This window comes from Anopheles nili, chromosome 2, assembly GCF_943737925.1.
Source record: "Anopheles nili chromosome 2, idAnoNiliSN_F5_01, whole genome shotgun sequence".
Classification (NCBI taxonomy): domain Eukaryota; kingdom Metazoa; phylum Arthropoda; class Insecta; order Diptera; family Culicidae; genus Anopheles; species Anopheles nili.
The window spans coordinates 40,717,251-40,735,098 of record NC_071291.1 but is presented as its reverse complement, the minus strand read 5'-3'; the positions used below and the strand labels follow the sequence as shown (position 1 = coordinate 40,735,098).

The following is a 17,848-nucleotide window of genomic DNA, read 5'->3' as shown; positions in this document are numbered from 1 at the left end:
GATTATGGTAGATTGTGTCGTTGGGCGGCGTGTGTTTTTGTTTCGTTTGTATTTGCGCTTTTTCACGAGAAGGAAGCAGCGCGTGCTCATTTGTTCTCGGCTCGTCGCAGGCTGAGATGACCCTAAAGTGTTGGGGTGAATTTTTGCGCCACCAACCACAGGAAGTGGTGTGGGAAGGTTTTGGAAGCATCGTGGAGAAGACATTTGCTAATTAATTCGCTTTTGCTTGCATCTCCAGTACGTATGCGTAGGTTTCTGGGGGTTTTTGGGTAATTTAGTGTGATGGTTTGACAACAACAAAAATAATAAGTCTTGCCGAAGAAGGGTTGTCATGAATATTCACACCGTGCGTGGTATCGAGCACCTTTTCGTCAAATTGGTGTTGAGTCAGGGCCATTTTCTGGCGAATTTCCATATGAGTAACCATGCTATGGTTTCACACGCGTTCACAAAAGAACTCGACCACCAATCGCGAGAATGTGAAGCTTCATGAAGGAAAATGACCAACTCATGTGAACTCTATTGCTCTCTCCCCGGAAGTGGGAAACTCCTTGCCGTTATGAGCTGTGGTCATTTTATGTGTGACATGAAATCGATACCGGTGGGAAGAGAAGCACAAATAAAGCTAAAATAAACGATGAACTTTTCGGGAGGTTTAAAAGAGACTTTTTCTTAGTTTGCCAGTTTGCATCCTAAACCTTCATTTGAACTTCCTCGCGTTCGCGTTCATGCCCTCTTACAGACTTATGGGAAGTGTATTCGCGCCCTCTTTCATCGCTCCAACGCACCATGTTCGATGATTGTTACTAATAATGTGATTACCCTCGCTCCCAGTGCCTGACATTGATGCTACATCCTTCCTTCCACGCAGAGCGACACGCCCGACGTGTCTGTGTAGCCCGACCATGGGTGGGATGTAAAACAGCGGTGTAAAAGTGTAATTAACAGCGCGGCCGGAGTGAAGAAAGAAAGAAAGAAGAAAAAAAAAACAACGAAGCCAAAACAACGCGAAAACGAAAGCGCTTGGTCCGCTTTGGCTCTCGATCACTAGTGCTTTTTGCCCTTGCTTAGTGTTGTGCTCGTGCGCTCGTTCACCGTCCGTGCCCTTTCTCCCAACGCGGGAGGAGGAGGGAGTTATGTGTGTGGATGTGGGGCGGTGCCTTCGATGATGCCAAAAAAAAACGAGCGGGAAAACAAACGACGAAGCAAACGCGCGGAAAACTAGGCACCTGCCAACCGGTGGTGAAGGTGAAGGCAAAGTGTCAACAACTCGCACGAAAGTTGCGGAAAGTGTCGGCTGTGTAAAAAAAAGCGAGTGTGTCGTCGTAAAGCGCGTGCCGTCAAAACCCCGTGGCACGTGGGTTAAGTGGTCAACAAAAAAGAAGCGCAACATCTCGGTACAGGAGGGTTCAATGTTAAGAACCCGTGTTTGATATCTGAGTGATGAGGCGTTCCGAAACCGTGTAGTTGTAATGTATAAACGCTCATAACAAGAGCGACTTGCTGCATGCTGATCAAAAAGCGCAGTTTCGTTGATCTTCCCATGTTTACTTCGATGTGTTCGAGTACATGAGTACTGTTTGACGTCTGAACTGTCACTGTGCTGTCAACTAGGAAAGGAAAAGCCTCACACATTTACGCCTTGTAGTAGTTTTTCACCGTATTCGCGCCTGTGGTGGGAGGAAAATGGTGACGACGATTAAAATCACCGGTGACGGTGTTTTCATCCAATCGAATGGTGGTCCAGGTGGTGCGGCAAGACTTCAGCAACAGCAGCAGCAACAACAGCAACAGCAATCTGCCACCCTTGGCAACACTGCCATCGGGGAGGCTTCGTTGCCACTTCCGGAAAACGTGACGAGAAATGGCACCGCTTCTCCGGACACCGTTGATGGGACAAGTGCTAGGGATTCGAACAACAACCACAAAAACTACCGCAATTTCAACCACCGTCGGTATCAATCCGATGAAGGGCCAGGGTTTATTGGCGTGAAGAATGGCACGTTGCCCACAGGCCCTGGGTCCGGTGAAAGAGAAGACACGATCGGGGATACTGAAGCGGGTCGTAAATCGAGGGACAAATTCACTATCTCGTTCCTAAACACGCACCGATCGAGTGGGGGTGGTTCACAGAACGGTACCGGTCACGGGAAGAGTATGCTCAATCACAAGTTCATCGTGTACAACAGCAAAAAACCAAAGACATCCTCTGTGCTGCACCAGCAGTACTATCAGCAGAACGCTGCAGCGGCCACTTCCGGTGAGGGTGGTTCACCACCCTTACCGTTGCCGTACCAAACCCACTACCAGCAGTACCTGTACAACCGGTTACGTCCATCCCTGTCGACCTCGGTGTTGAGTTCACCTTCACTGATCAGTGGTACGATGGCGGCAACACCTCCACACGAACAAACGTCGTTGTCACCGCCACCGTCATCACAGCAGCAGCAACAACATCTCTACCAGAACAGCCTCTTCCACCAGCAACACCGAGCCCTGCTGGGAACTCCACCAGCAGCCGTGCCGGGTTGGGCCAAGTCAACTTCCTGTCTGGTGTCAGGAAGTTCAACCACAACGTCTACCTCCTACAGAGCTGGTACGGCATCACCTCAATTGCTGCAACCGGCTAAAGGACTATCCCAACCACGGCCAGTTCACTCCTCATCGTCCATCTCGTCACTCTCATCGCCATTCTCGTCATCACGCTCCTCATCTGCGGCCGGTTCTCCACCTGCTTCCGGTGCTAATTCATCCTCTAATTCACCTCCACCACCGGTGGCGTCCGATGTGCAGCAGGTGATGGCCACTCAAACGTCACCTCGTGGTGGTACGTCTGTGCCAGCAACACCTCCGTCGGTGTCTAAATCGTCACCTCCAACGACACCTGCACCAGCAACATCAACTACACCGACGCAGCCATCGCCATCACCACCACCTTCAACGTCAGCGCCATCGAATCTTGGTCAGTAGGTCTCTCATGGGAGGGATAGTGACACTTTAAGCATTACCGACAATGGGAAATGGGGGTTTCAGGAGGTTCTCGCTTTCTTTGGACAGTTGTTTGTGTGATAGAACCACGAGTCGGGCAGCTAACTATCAAAGAGAGAGAGAGAGAACATGAAAAAGAAATGCATTTTGTGGTGCTTTGGGCTGACATTATTTACAGGGGGTGTGTTTTTCTCTCGTGTGTTTTTTTGCGATTAAAAGTTCGTCAAGCTCACGCGGGTTTTAAATTGCGATTAAAAGTTTGTCCACGTTAACCAGTGTACCATTGTCTGCACACGCTTTTTTTAGTGTTTTAATCCACGCCTGCGTTTGTGCGCTTTTTAAGGCTTTAGCGTGTTTCGTTTCATGTATGCGCTTTCATTATCGGCTTGAGGCACGGGTTTTTTTTATTTCCACTGTTTTGCATTTTCCAGTAGTGTTTTGTTTGGTGCGTGCGTGCCCGTATTTGGCCCTTTTTTTGAGCAATCTTTCCCGCTCCCTCCACAAGCTTGTGCCAGTTAAAGGTCATATCAAGGGATCACCCGGGAGCAAAACCGAGTCGCTGTGTGAACACCAAGAATAGGTTAACGTCTCTTGCGCTTTCGACCTGGAAAAATGTGATCCACGCGTACCATCGTGTGCATTTGGTTCGCGTGTGCAGCTCACGTTCCGATTCCCAACGGCGGCATGCTGTACACGTGGGGAAGTGACACGAAACAATAGAATAAACGTCTCGCGCACCCACGCCATCTGGCGGAAAATTTCACACACCTGCGTGCCGGCCGTTTTTGTTGAACATCTTCCCGTCTTGAGACTACTTTGAGTTGCTTGTGGATCTCGTACCTGAGTTATGCCGAATTGTGGTTCTTTGGGGCATTTTGTCAGTGTGTTTGTTTCACTGATCTCTGGGTGGTTATGAATAGGGTGTCATCGCTGCAAGGGCCTCTCAGGCACGACCTCTTTGGAAGCTTTCTCCTTACGTACTTCTTTTTTTATTGGTGGTTTTATTTGCGTCACAAGTTGCGTGTTCTGTACCGCGTTTGGCTTTTATGTGCATAATTTATATCGCAGACCATCATTCGTTTTTTTGGGAACATTTGGGTGGGTAGAAATGGAACGGCGGGTCTTGAGATCGGTGTTGGTTTTATTGAGGGAAGAGGGTAGTTGGTTTTTTGGAGGGTAGTTTGTTGTTTTTTTGGTTTCATCTGGCAAGTTCGTTGTTTGGGGATCGTTATCTGGACGTAAGGAACTTTGTTCAGATAACCCTCGCTCATTGCTCTCAGTCCCATTGACCTTTATTCCCATCGCGACTCGGAAAATGGATTAAGAGATCCGTCGCAGAGAGAAAAAGCTGGTCACAGGGCTAGAATAAATCAAACATCATCATAGACTGCGAGCTCAAGGGTTGCTTCGATGTTAACGATACTTTATTCTGCTTCGTTTGATGATACGATTGTTTGCGTGAATAAAAAGTCTCGAGATCAAAAGCCACAAATTCATATCTCAATCAAACACGAAGCTTTTGAGGAGAAGGGAGAATACTTCGTTCAATGCGCCGCAAAGGAGATTACTTTGAGGCCTTTGAGTTTTGTGATTTTGAAGCGAAGTAATTCAATTCACATCAATGAAAGCCACCGTCGAGCGTGCTCGAAATTAGAATGCTTTCAATCCTTTTAAGCTCTCTGCTAAAAGAAAATCAATCTTGAATTTCATTTCATTTTTTTTCTTGAAGAACGAGGATCGAAAGAAAACACTACGACCCCCCGTTCCAAATCCAATGGTTGATCTGTTTGTGAAGTACACCTTCGTTTACACACAAACACACACCGCCCTTTTAGGGGAAACTTTTCACCGTGAAGGAACCGCTCTCTTCCCGGTCCAATTGTGCCACGGAGTCCGTCCGGTTCCCTGGTTCACGCTAACCCACTGAAACTAGAGCAAACTGGTGGCGGCACGCGTTCTTAATTTACGCACGGTGAGGCTAATAGGAGAAACGAAACATCTCTCTTCTTCCCTCTTGTGTTTTGGTTAAGAAGCAGCAAAAAAATAGCAGCCACAAAGCTGGTATTGAGCTCATGACAATTGGGTGAATTAAGATGGAATCGAAATTTCCGATCGGTAAGTGGAATGAATCGTGCACGAAACACGTGCCGGATGTTTGAGTCACTCCACGTGTAGCCTATTGCTTTTGAGGTGTTTGAATGCTGAAACGGCAAACCCCGTTGGTAAGGGCAGGAGGGTTTGTTCCGCGTGTGTTTCGTTGGGGTAATTGTTATTTCGAAACCATTTTTGCTACATCTTCCGGGTGTACCGGACGTTTCGCGTTGATAAATTGTCCAACAATTCATGCACATGTGAGATGCGATAATAAGTGCTCTTATAACGGTCGAGGCCCTAGATGATTAACCTATATCGTAAAGGAATTCGAGTCATGAAAAACAAATCCAGGCATTTATTTCCTGCAGAATTATCTGGCTCAAGTTGTGCTAAAAAATACCTGCCAGAGTAAATATTATTTTCCGCCACTAATTCCCAGTTGTGAGTATCGCGAGTTGCTATATTGTTTCGTAAAAAAACTGCTAAAGGTATCTGGTGTTTACATTTTGTACGCGTGATTGTTGCGAAATGCGAATAAGTGTACACAAAATCCCTTGTAGCGGACTTTTGGTTGGTAAATTTTTAATTAAACAAAAAGTATAAAATATTCAAAAAGGAACCACCCCAAAAAAAAATCAAACATGCCCCTGAAAAAGCTTCCCTCTAAAGCTTGCGAGCATTTCGCGTTATAAAAGTCTTTCTCACAGCAGCCAAAAATAATGCTCACCTTGGCCCGGTCGGCTTGAGCTGGAAGCAACACCGCACACATACCCACATCAATTATTCGCGCGTTGAATATGCGATTCTTATTTTGCGCCAATCACCCAACATCACGCCTTCCCAAGAACCCGCCGTGCGATGTTCTGAAACCTCTGAAGTTCTCGGATGAAGAAGCCTACCGTCCGGTTGCGAGAAGACCTGTCGCACTTGATACGGGTGCGTCCCATTCTTCACGCTTAGTTACGTATTTAAATACGTTAGTTTCTGCGTCGTGCCTGCTGGAGATGATGATTTGCAATGCAAAGCGAGAAGGGTGGCTCTGTGTGCCCGGCTCCTTCCTATCGGGACGGCTTTGGATCGCATCTCGTGCATAATTTGGTTGGATGTGAATACGTGTGCTTTTTTTTGACTCCCCAACTACCACCTCAATGGAATTGCCTAAGGTTCTCTGGTCGGGCTGTTTTAAGGGCTCCGGTCTCTGTCCGAAGGTGAAGATGTTGTGTTTTTTTTTCTTGAATCTTTCAAGCGTTTACTTTCCTTCGCATTGCCTCAGAACTCACGGTGGTCTTCAAGACGCACAGAATCACTCATTCGAGAAGCCTTCGCAACTATTCAGCCTCAGTCAGCCAAGGCGGATGGTTTATGTTGACGCCATGCAGATGGATTGTTGATTTTCCTCAACCCTTTCAACCATTCGCACCCGCTCACCGGTCGTTCAATTCGAAGGGATTTGGGTTTTTGTTTTGCTACTGTTGTTGCTGCTGCTACTGATTTATAGTTATTTTTTACCAAATCGCTCCTACACCCAGCAGTAGAGGATGAGCGTTTTGTAGCTTCCTTCAGTGGAATCGCGTTTTCGCAATTTCCTCGCACATCCGGCCCGGGTTGTTGATGGACTATATGATTTTTTTACGAGGCGCTGTGATAACGGAATCCAGGCGGTAGGGATTTAGTAAAACCCTACGTGATAGAGACCTTTACCATAAGGACGATTTGACGACGGCAGTTCAAAGATGGTTGAGATTTGTAACATTGTACAGTTCGCAGAGGTTGTGTGTCCTCGAAATGGGCTCTGCCTGTGTGCCATCTGTGAGCTCACCGGTCCATTTTCGGTCACTATTTTAAGATCCATTGGATCCGATCGAATGGCTCAGGGAAGCCTTTTCTCGCACCTCCTCCATCTGGCGTGTCCTGAGATTGCCTGTCGTAATGTTTCTCGAATCGTTTCGATTTATCACCCCACCCTGCGCGAAGCGATTCATAAATTATGACCTTCTTAGTCATCGTCCTTTCTTCCCGCGTGCCTGCACAAAGATTATGATGATTCACCCGTCTCTGGTGTGCCGTGCTGGCGACACTGGCGACCAAAATTTATGTGCTTCCGTTTTCCGTTCCTTTTAAAAGGGCATAAATTCTTTGGTGATGTTATTTTTAATCTCATTCCCTCTTGCTTTTTTGCTCTGCCCGTCTCGCTCTCGTACTCTTTGTTCGGCGCAAACCCGCCTGTCAACCGCGAAGTCCTTCATTTATTTTATTTCGAATCCGCCCTCTTCGGCAGCCCTTCCACGATGAATGTTCCGTGCAGTGGAGCATGGAAACGATTTCGAATGGAATTTTCGACCGTGAATGTGCGTGAAATTCTTGCACGCATTCGTTCGAATTAGTGCTCGAGGTTTTGCTCTTTTTCTCTCTCCCCAAAAGCACGAACGGTAAAAAATACGAGAGGACCCCTAGTCAATAGCGCACGTTCACGTTTGACGGTGTCGGCGTTGCATTGGAATGTTTTTTGTGGGTGTGGAGCATATTTGCGGGGGGGTGGCTTATGTTTCGCCGGTCGCCGGTGGGGTGAAGAAAAATGTAACCACACCAAACGCAACCAGATTGACAGCTCTCGATTGCTGTGTTTATAAGCTGGTCGTGTGTGATTTTTTTTGTGTCGGTAAAAAAAGATTCAAACAACCAGAGGGTAAAATCAGGATTAGTGTAATGGTTTTGCTTCCGTTTTTGTTCGGTTTGCACGGATTTCGTGCCAAGGTGTCGGAAACGTTTGGTGCGTTTGGAAACGTTGTTCTGCATCAACTGTGAACGATCATGTGTCCGTGCGTGCTTTCGTGCCACTAACGAAAAGCACGTTTTGTGTTGTATTTCCACCGAAACGATTTCGATTCACATTGGTTTGTTTTTTTTTTATTAATGTTTTACGTTTTTTTTTGTTTTTCTTTTTGCGGGAAAACATGTCAGCTCCATCACACGGTGCTGTTGTTTCAAAGTTACACCGAAAGTTTCCATAAAATTTGCTCATGAGTAACGCAATTACACGCAATGAGCATCGTAATTCGATATTTGTAATTTGTGAATTTCTCAGAAATTCTCAGTTACCATGTGCGACGTTTAACATACGTTGAGTGGTGTAACGATCATCGACAGATTTAGAGCAACGCTGAAATAAAACAGCAAAACCCCTAAAAAACATGTGCACTTCCACTTAAGTCTGTCTCTTGTCGGGCAGAAAATAAAACATTTCACATGAACTGGAGAGGCACAAAAAAAAACGGCGAAAAAGAAAAAAACCCTTGCTTCCTTCGTCGGCAACATCACGCGATCATGATCGTTCCTCATCGCGCTTTTCATCACCCGCGTCAAAACGAAGGAACGGAAATACGTTCACTTTTTTATTGCTCGTGCCCCCTAACCACAGCTCGACGCTACGTCTTCCGTCATCGTCGTCGTCGTCGTCGTCGTCATGCAAATGGCTGATGTTCATGGATGATGCTTTTTGGCTTAAACAAATTTGTTGATCATCTTCACTAACGGGAACGGAACGGCAAGCCGTACACAGCGCGCCGATGAGAGTTGTTATGTTTAGGTTTTGTTGCGGGGTTTTTCCTGTAAACGAACCGCGCCGGCATGACGAAATGACAACGGGCGTGAGTTGGGTTATGTTTTCTGTCAATATGAAACCGCTGGTAGCTGTCGAATGGCGGGAGTTTGTTTTTCTTTTATGCTGACCCAGACAGGTTCGATCGTTTGCAGTTAAAAATGTGTAAAAAAGTTGTTCTGTTCGTATTTTGCTTCGTAAAGTTAAAAGGAGAATCATTTAAAGCTCCACACGAAAGATTTTTCCCTGCACATGGGGAGATTTCTAACACCGCACGTGTTGTTTGTAAATAACGAGAGCAGCTCAATTTAAAATCCATAATTCATGCCCAATTTAGCTGATTCCTGTCGGCAGCGGTGTCCAATGGTCCGCTGTGAACGATCAGCAACTGGGAAAAAAGATTTATCGCGACGTTTTCGAGGATCGAGCAAGCTCGTTGCCCCATCTGACCTCACCGGACGTAAATTTAAATCACGATTGTAACTTCACCACATCCACACTAGCAACATGTCACTCAATGTGAATGTTGTTAGTAGCGTATCGAGGAAGTTCACAGTTGTTCCACACATCGCACCGTTTTCCGTGAGGGAAATATGCGGTTTTACCCTCTGCTTCACCTGCCTCGAGGTGGCGAGAAATGTAAACCAAAATTCAACACGTCGTCATCCTGACTTTGGACGTACGAATCGAACTGCAGGTCAAACTAGACTGCAGAGTTTTTTTTTTGTTGTATTTAATCTATTCGATTTCAACTGCAGCAGCAAAACAACTGGTGACTTGAGGACGATAAATGATGGTGCCTTTCTGGTGAGGTTTTAGGGACGATTTTACCAACCTTCCCATGCCTAATGTTTCCGATTTACTGCACTTTTTTTGGATCGTATTTTTTACCCGCATATGCATTTTGCTGTCGTCGTAACGTTGTCGCGATGCAAAATCCGTGTGCATTTTAATTTTCCCTGCACACCGGACGTGTAATGACTGTATTCAGTTCGACAATGACGCATGTAAAACGTGGCCTGTCAAGCACGCTTTCGTACGGGTATATTTGCATGCAATGGTGGAAATCGCTCGCGATCGTAAATTAAAAAGGCAAAACCCCTCAGGTCACCAACTGCACTAAATGCAGTAGTTTTCTTTTTGTCTTCACCTCGCCAACCCTCTTGATTCGGGTGCAAAAGCATCCGCACGCGGGAGGCGACTTTCGGGATGTGGCATTTTCTGTGCTTACGGGGTTTTTTTTCATACGTCGAAAATGGCACGGGTGGCCTGCTTTACGTAATAATTGTGACATCGGACGAATCGCGACACAAAGGAAGCGAAGAGAAAAGTTGACTTAAAAATTTAATTAGACTAATTGCAGCTGGTGCAGCTATTATACAAGAGACGGGTGGATGAGCTGAAATTTAATTCATATTTCGTTCCTCTTTTTCCCTGAATGTGGTTGCTTTTAAGATGGGTTCTGCTACTGTTCGTAGTGTGCGCATATTTTGCATTTAAAGTTTAGCCGGATAAATGTTTAACGTGTTGATTGCTGTGTAGCGTCTTGTTACAAACTTGTTTATTGTTAAAACACGACTCAAACACGTATTGTGGTTTGGTCTCGTTAAAAACACGCTCGTGCGATTAATCTTCATTTTCTTCATTTTCATAAGCGAAGCGATGCGAGGGTAGATATAACGAGCTGTTGTTATTTAACTCCGCATCACGAAAACACCATCTCCACTATCAACAAATCCCCTCTCATTCCCGGCCGGCTTTCTCTAGGATATCTTTTTTTATGGTAACAATTTCGGCAATTTTTTCAACCTTCCGAAAGTGCCCCGATATCAGGGAAAGGGCTTAAACCATCCAATGGCATATGCTTGTTGGTTATTTTCTTTGCTTATCTCCTTCTTCTTCTTCTTCTTCTTCTTCTTCTTCTTTCGCGCTCTGGTCGCTTATCATCCGCGGTGAAATAAAGCATCTCTCGCGGCAGGTTTTGCTTGATGTTAAAACTTAATTAGTCAAACGAATGGGTTCGATAGTCGATGTCGAAAAGTAATAAAAATCAACGAACTTTAAAGCCCAGGCAGGTCCCGTGCCATCGATCGCGTGTGGGGATGTTTCTTCGTCGTCTTTTTCTACTCCTCACACCCACCCACCCACCGGTGGGTTGAAATTGGTGGGGGCCCCCTTAAAAACATAATGCCATACCCTTTTTAAGCAATTTTCCCTTATAATGAAGACTCCATTACTAACCATGCGTGTGTGCTTTTTTCTTTTTTCTCGCTTCTCTTCCTCTCCTTTAGGTAAGTGCACTGGGAAAAAAGATCGGCCCCTCTCTCCCGGTTTCGTCGCTCTCGTGCCTCTCGTCCACGGGTCCGAAATTAAATCGCCAGCAAAATTGCTCACCACAAGCGCCTGTCCGTCCGTCCGTCCGTCCGTTGGGGACCACCTTACGGTAGCCATCACTCCCCGATCGGTTGGCTAATTGTGGTGAACTTTTCCGATCGAACGATTCCAGTGGCGAGTACCGATCGATCGAGAGTCGGTGGAAGGTTTGGCTTTATATTTCTCTTTCACTCTCTCTCTCTCTCCCTGTGTAATAGCTAGTGAAACGGGCAATCGAGAAGCTCTCTTTCGTGACGAAAGATCGCCCACCGGTCATCGATTGAGAAAGTTGATGCACCCCGGCGTCGAGCAATGGCGATAAAGTCGAAAGTAGAAAAAAAACTCACCGAGAAAAGAACCACAAACCGGTACACCATAACATGTGGCGCAGGTCTCTCGCTTCCTCTTTCAGGGCTCGCGCATAATTATGGGGAAGTCGCAGCAACCGTTTAAATACGCATGTTTATTAGCGGTGAAAGTGAAGATGAGGAGAGATTTGACACTGCCCGCAGCAGAGATGGAACGATTGACAAGTTTTCCGTGCCAAATGATGTTCGATTGTAGGGATTTTCCTGACACGACACGACTTGACACGGTGTTGAAAGTTTATCGAGGACTTGACAACAATTGAGAAGGTTTATTTCAAGTATGAGAATAATTTCCACATGGGAGATGGATGAGAATAATTCCTTATCAATGGGATTTTGCCTTAAAAAGTTTTTCCTTGGCAATCCCCATCCCACGAGTAAGCTGATATTTAAAAACCAACCTCTAGGGGGTTTTCAGACATCGTGAGACGATAATTTCGGGGTTATTGCCTTTCGTACTTCCCGGTTTCTTTGCCAGCTGCCCCACAAGTCGACGTCCGCACTAACATCTGCATTTCCATGTCTCTTTGACGTCGGGTGAAGGATGTGGTTCGTGCACGGCTTTTGTTGCACGTACGTGCGCAACATACGATGCACCCGTGAGGTCACTCTTCCTTTGGCCTCGGAGAAGAATTTTATCGTCCGATTTGCCCCGGCAGCTCGTTGCAGTGACACCTCGCACGCCTTCTGGTGGTGGCCTTCTTCGTTCTGTTACTTGACTTGGTCCGAGGTGCAGTGCGTGCCTTCATGTACACGCGGTCGTGTGTTAATGTAAGCATGGTGCTCTCGTCCATGCGCATGTTGTCAAGGTGCACACCAACACCCGCTAGCTGTGACCGTACGTTCGTCAGAGTGCGGGTTCAATGTCGACCACTGTTGGCTCCGGTTCGCCAAGGTATCACGTACGAGCGATGTTCTTTGCTTCACGTCTTGTCGAGCATCATTTCGTCCTCGTGGTTGGCGTCTTCATCGTGGCCAAGGTGATGAGTCATACTGGCGCTGTTGTCCTCATCAGGAAGTTGGCTTTCGTGACACAGCTATGGGTGACCTCGGACGATGCCACGGCACTAGGTACGTGGAACGGATAATGCATGACCATATTTGCTTGAGCATCGAGCAAAATATGCTGTCGTTTATTTTTGTTTTGTTTTGAAGTCTCACGGAATATTCGATAAGTTGCTAATGAATGCATACGTTTAACACGTTTTTTAATGAGATAATTTTGACTGTAGCTTTTAAGGCGATGTAAATGAAGCAGATGAATTCTTCTCCCATAGCTGCTTACATTTTTCTGACCACCTGGCTTTATCACACACAAATTTTGGCATAGTAAATATGAGAATCTTCTTTGGAAGCTATAGCAATTACTTACATATTACAGCCCAAACCTCAAAATATCTTGTACAAAGTATGGCTTGTTATTTTTAATACTTTTATTTTTTTTATAATTGGCTAATGATTTTTTTCAAAATTTACATTATCCCGATATTCTAAGGCTACGAAGCCGCCGTTATTTAATTATATTCTTCAGAAAAACAGTGCCTCAATGGTGAACCTTATTGGCCAACCTCCTAAAAGCGACCAAGTGGGAGTTGCAACAAAAAAAAGCAATAATTTTCTGCATCCGATCCGGTTTCGCAGTGCTCAGTGCTACACCAAATTAATCTCCAATATTCGATTCCACATCGCGTCGAATTATGGCGGGGCGGGAAAATGCTGGTCCCAATTTTCTCTTTCGACATATCCCGGCTGCTGCGAAATGGTGGTGTAAATTTGTCGCCCTGTCGCTGGCCGAAGCGAGGGTTTTTGGAAGGCCGGCGGTTTAGCTTCGCATTTGCGGTTTGCCAAAACAACGGCGGGGTCCGTTAGTTCCTCTACATCATACTGCATCAAATGGCAGCGGAGCACAAAAGCGAGAAAAAAAACGGCTCGAAAGGAGTGTGAGTACGCGATGCCGGAATTGTTTCATCATATCGACACCACCGCTCTACCGGAGATCTGGGCAGGTTCAACACCAAAACACAGCGGACATTGTTTTTATGCTGGTTCGCGTGAATTTTAATTGTGGATGTTTTTTTCTTGGGGAATACCTCGGCCTGGTGGGGGAGTGAGGTCATTTTTAGCATTGGGATGATTTCGGAACATAGCGGCCACTTTCGTGCAACCATCTGTTGATTGTTATTCCAACGCACATAGCACCGTAGCATTCTTTTATGCTTTTGGTCTAGAGGGTGGAATTTGAGATTGATTCCATTGCATTGTTTCGTTCGCTAGTATGCTGGCCATTTTGTTTTTAATTCCATCCCAACGGAAACGGCATTGTTAATGCTTTGTCAAACACACACTGCACACTGTGGTATTGGTCGATTAAAATTAATGTAAATAGAATACCTTTATCGTGACATGATACGTTGACACATACATAAAATGGGTTTTTTTAAACTATACGTTATGTTTATTTTATTGACTACTCTTTTTTAAATAACGTCTCTATTAGATGCTTGAGAAACAATAATTGAGTTGCACTTGAAGAGTGAATCAGTTCACCGTGACCTTAGGCCGTTCATTTCTATAGGTACTGAGTAAATTCATTTCGTGTGTTGAATCTTTCTCATGAAAGCCAATTCACGTTGCTCTCCCACCAGAGCTACAGAGCCTGTGTGCCTTTTTCGTTACATTCCTTTCCTGTAACTACGGCAAAACCTCTGCCTAAATTGCACATGCATGAAAGTGCAACATTCGAACTGATTACAAAGATGCCGGTATATGCTGCGGGATGAGATAAATTTATTGGTGTCACGCCGTGCAGCGATCACGGTCTCGTTTTCTATGGGAAACAAGCGCTCCAATCCTCTATGGCACGCCGCTTCCAGTGGTGTCTTTATACAAATCTTAATGTCATGTAAAGGGAAAGACCAAATCTTACCCGAACGACGAGCAAGCGTAGTGCTGCGCGGGTGAATTTTAAATTAAGATTTTTCCTTCCGTCGCCTGTCACGGTGAATGTGGCCATTGTTGGCGTGGTATAGGTCATACTGCGATGCCACCGCATGGCAAACATGATGCTTCTTGCACATTGACACGATGATTGGGGTGCCATCACCTTGCATGCCGCCAATCTCACTAGCGTCGACGGTGGAACGCCAGCATTATGCCGCCGGATAATGATTATGATAACGAGCACTGGTAAACTCGTTAAAGTACCTCGTGGAAACAGCACATCTCGCAAATAAATAATCTAGCGGCTTCCTGGAGCAAAGGTGGTCGAGTGTCACGCTAACACGACGGTAACAACCGGAAATTGTTCGAGTAAACGTCGCAAGAATCTTCTGCGCCAATAGTGCTCGATTAGTGAAACAAAATCGTGATACCGCTCCAGCTATTGGAGAAACAAGTTAGCCCATTTAATGAGTTGTTATTCGTTTCGTATATTCTCATCAAAATGACATATAGAGTCCTCAACCTTTTTGTCTTTGTTTTATATCCAATCCAACTAATAGGGTGACGTGGTTTGATCGTTATTTAGAAAAACTCTCAAAAATGTTGACCAAATTAGAGGGTGTCAATGGCTAACATAATTGCAGGTTTTTTATATCTTAAATAGCATATCGTCACGTTGCTTTGGCAACATCAATTTGATAAGCGTACGTGCCAGAGCACCACCCCATAACACCATGGCAACACCTGTGGAAATCATCACCATGGGGCTCTTTAATTGGTTACGGAACGTTGCACACAACTTTGCGCACGCACGTGCGGTTTTCGGTACTTCGATGACAAGATTTAATAGGCTCGATCTGTCATCCGAAGGTCGGAAAGGCCGGGCGGATTCGCGTTCGACTTTGCAGACCTTTAAACAACTTCATTCCGTTGATGACATAACCACCATAGCCCGCCGTTGATCGATGTCATCTCGCATGGCGCAGAGATGTTGAGAGTGCAGGAAAAATCGAAACATTAGTGTTACACAGCCGTCGCGGTTGTTATGTTATGGAAACATATCAATTAATGCGATGCGCATTGCTGAAGGCAACACACGACACGGAGTGCGGTTGCCAAAATTAGGTAAAACCTTGTGCTTGTCGTTCCAAAAACCCATCACCAAAATGGTAAGGTTTCGTTCACGCCTCCATGAAACACTTTACCAGCGCTTACGGGTGATGCGATGCGTTATCTTGTGAGTGCTTTACACGCTCAAGATACGATTTTGAAATGGATTCAACTGATCACCGCGGTGGAGCTTATGTTCCAAAAACCCATCCAACTTTGACATTCCGTCGCGTCAGTATTATAGATCGGTTGTACTGATGTAAGATATCAGCAACAATGGCATGCCAGATGGCTTGCTTTTAGGGTTTACCAGATCTCACTTGATCCACTTGTCAGTTGCTTGTTAATTGAGTGTGTTCTAATAATAGAACATTGCTCAAAAAATGTATCAGAATCAGAATGTGAAGAAAAAAAAACTCGAACACTCTTGAAATCGAGCCGATCGCCACCAAACAAACGCTTCTGTTTAGAAAGGAACCCAAGACCCTTTTGACGTCCATCATGAAGTCTCAGAAATGATCCTCACGAAATGGATACTTCCCTGCTCCCCTTACCAGCGGCTCGTTGCCGTATTTCGCCTGCCCAAAGAACGTGTTACGGGGCACATAATGCATGTAATAGTGAGTAACCCGATACCGGCTTCGTATTCACCTCTGCCTCCTATCTACGGCAAGAAAGAATCCTTTCGACGAGGCGTCGGGATGCAAAAGAAAGGCTTCCCCGGCTTCTCGGTGTTTTGATCAGTGCGCATCGATTTACGAAGTCGTACGAGGCGATGGGTTCCATTGTGCGCCATTGCAATCGGAGAAGCTTTTACCGTCAGTTCATCAGGCGGCTGCTTGTTGGCATCCCGAGCCTAAAAGACGACAATTTGATACTCTCGACACTCTTCTTTTTTTTGTGGAGTGCCTCATTTTACAACCCGGCGCCTTTTGGCTGCCGCATGGAAATGTGCAACATCGCTTGTGTGCTTTCCGCTGTCGGTTGTAAACGATCGCGGGGGAAAAATATGTTCATCTCGATAAACGAATCAAAGGGATCTTGCTCATTATGTGTGCAACGTTCCGGTAGGAGCTGGACGAACAGGAATTTCTTTTCGATGCAGCGCCGGATTTTCTTTGTTAAGGGAAGAAAAAGGGAGACTCATTTGCATAATAATCGCACCTACAATGCCGCACCGCTAGATGCCGGGATGAAAGGAAAAACACTGACTAAGGGAGAGAGAGAGAGAGAGAGAGAGAGAGAGTGAGCCCGCAATGCAACAATGAACAAAAAAAAACCACGATTCAAAATGACGGAACATTAAGGGCCCGTTTTTCCGTCACCCACGAGGGTTGAAGAGCTGTTGTTTTTTTAGTAGGTGCCGGCAAACCAGATTTCGGTCACCGACGGGACAAAGGAGTCGAAAAGGAAAGTTTCATTTTATTTCTCCTGTTTTGTGTATGCTGCGCGTGGACAATTAAGGCTCGTCGGCACTTCTTCTGTGTTTTATGCCGTGGTGTCGTATCGTCTTGCATACAGCGTTTTGTTAACATGTTCCTGACGCCGCTGCTGTACATTTATTTGCAACGGCCAAAACAGATGCTTTCGAAAGTGAAACATACAATAGCTCGAAAATTTTAGGGGCATCAAAATGAGGCTGAAATGTCCTTCTCTTCGCTCCAAACACATCATTCCAACCCACATAAATTAATCAATTGAAGAGCTATACATTGTGTAAAGAATGATGAGTGATAATCCATTTTAAAATGAATCCATTCCCATTTTTCCCATTTTTCAAGTTTCTACACGTTTTTAGATGGATTTCTTTTTTTTCAGATCGCTAATTGCATTGTGTATTTTTGTTTTGTACAAGCTTTGACAAATCAACGAGTTACACTGATGGGAAAATTAAAAGTGAAAGCTGCTAGAACACTTTCCACAGTGTTGTTTCACGTGGCCTATGCTTTTCGTTGTTTCTCTTCATGGCAAATAGTACGCATGTTTTTTCACTTCCCAATCTCGCCGTGGTTGTGGGGCAGAACAATGGAGCGTTTTCCAGCACACACAAAATCCGGTGAAAATGTACTCATTATTCGACTCGAAAACGGCCCGTGATTGAAATACTCAACAACAACAACAAAACTGCCACAATTAGACTACCATTGTTTTTCGTTCTCTTCTTCTCGCTCTCCAGTGCGCTTTGTCTCTCCGAATTCACTTTCTGCTTCGTTCTCAACCACCGGAAACCGGATGGAAAGGGGTGTGAAATAGTGTTTTGTTGTCGTTGTTTAGCTCGTCCGTTTGGTGCTCTCGTTTTGCAAATTTTTCAGTTCCACCGAAGAAAATCGATGGCGAGCGAACGTTCGTGACTTATTTGCTGTTTTTTTTTTGATCG

The 17,848-nt window shown here is 45.4% G+C and overlaps 1 protein-coding gene across 2 annotated transcripts in view; it reads left to right on the top strand.

Annotated features, from left to right (window-relative positions):
- Nucleotides 1–17,848, top strand: part of LOC128721147 (AT-rich interactive domain-containing protein 1B) — a 55,310-nt gene that overhangs the window by 19,019 nt on the left and 18,443 nt on the right. The window contains exon 2 of one of the 2 annotated variants that reach the window (XM_053814870.1): nucleotides 835–2,962. The exons of the other annotated variant lie outside the window; for it this stretch is intronic. Coding sequence (XP_053670845.1) covers nucleotides 1,687–2,962 — 1,276 coding nt within the window. The 5' untranslated portion in view covers nucleotides 835–1,686. The remainder of the gene's footprint in view (nucleotides 1–834; nucleotides 2,963–17,848) is intronic. 2 annotated transcript variants of the gene reach the window in all.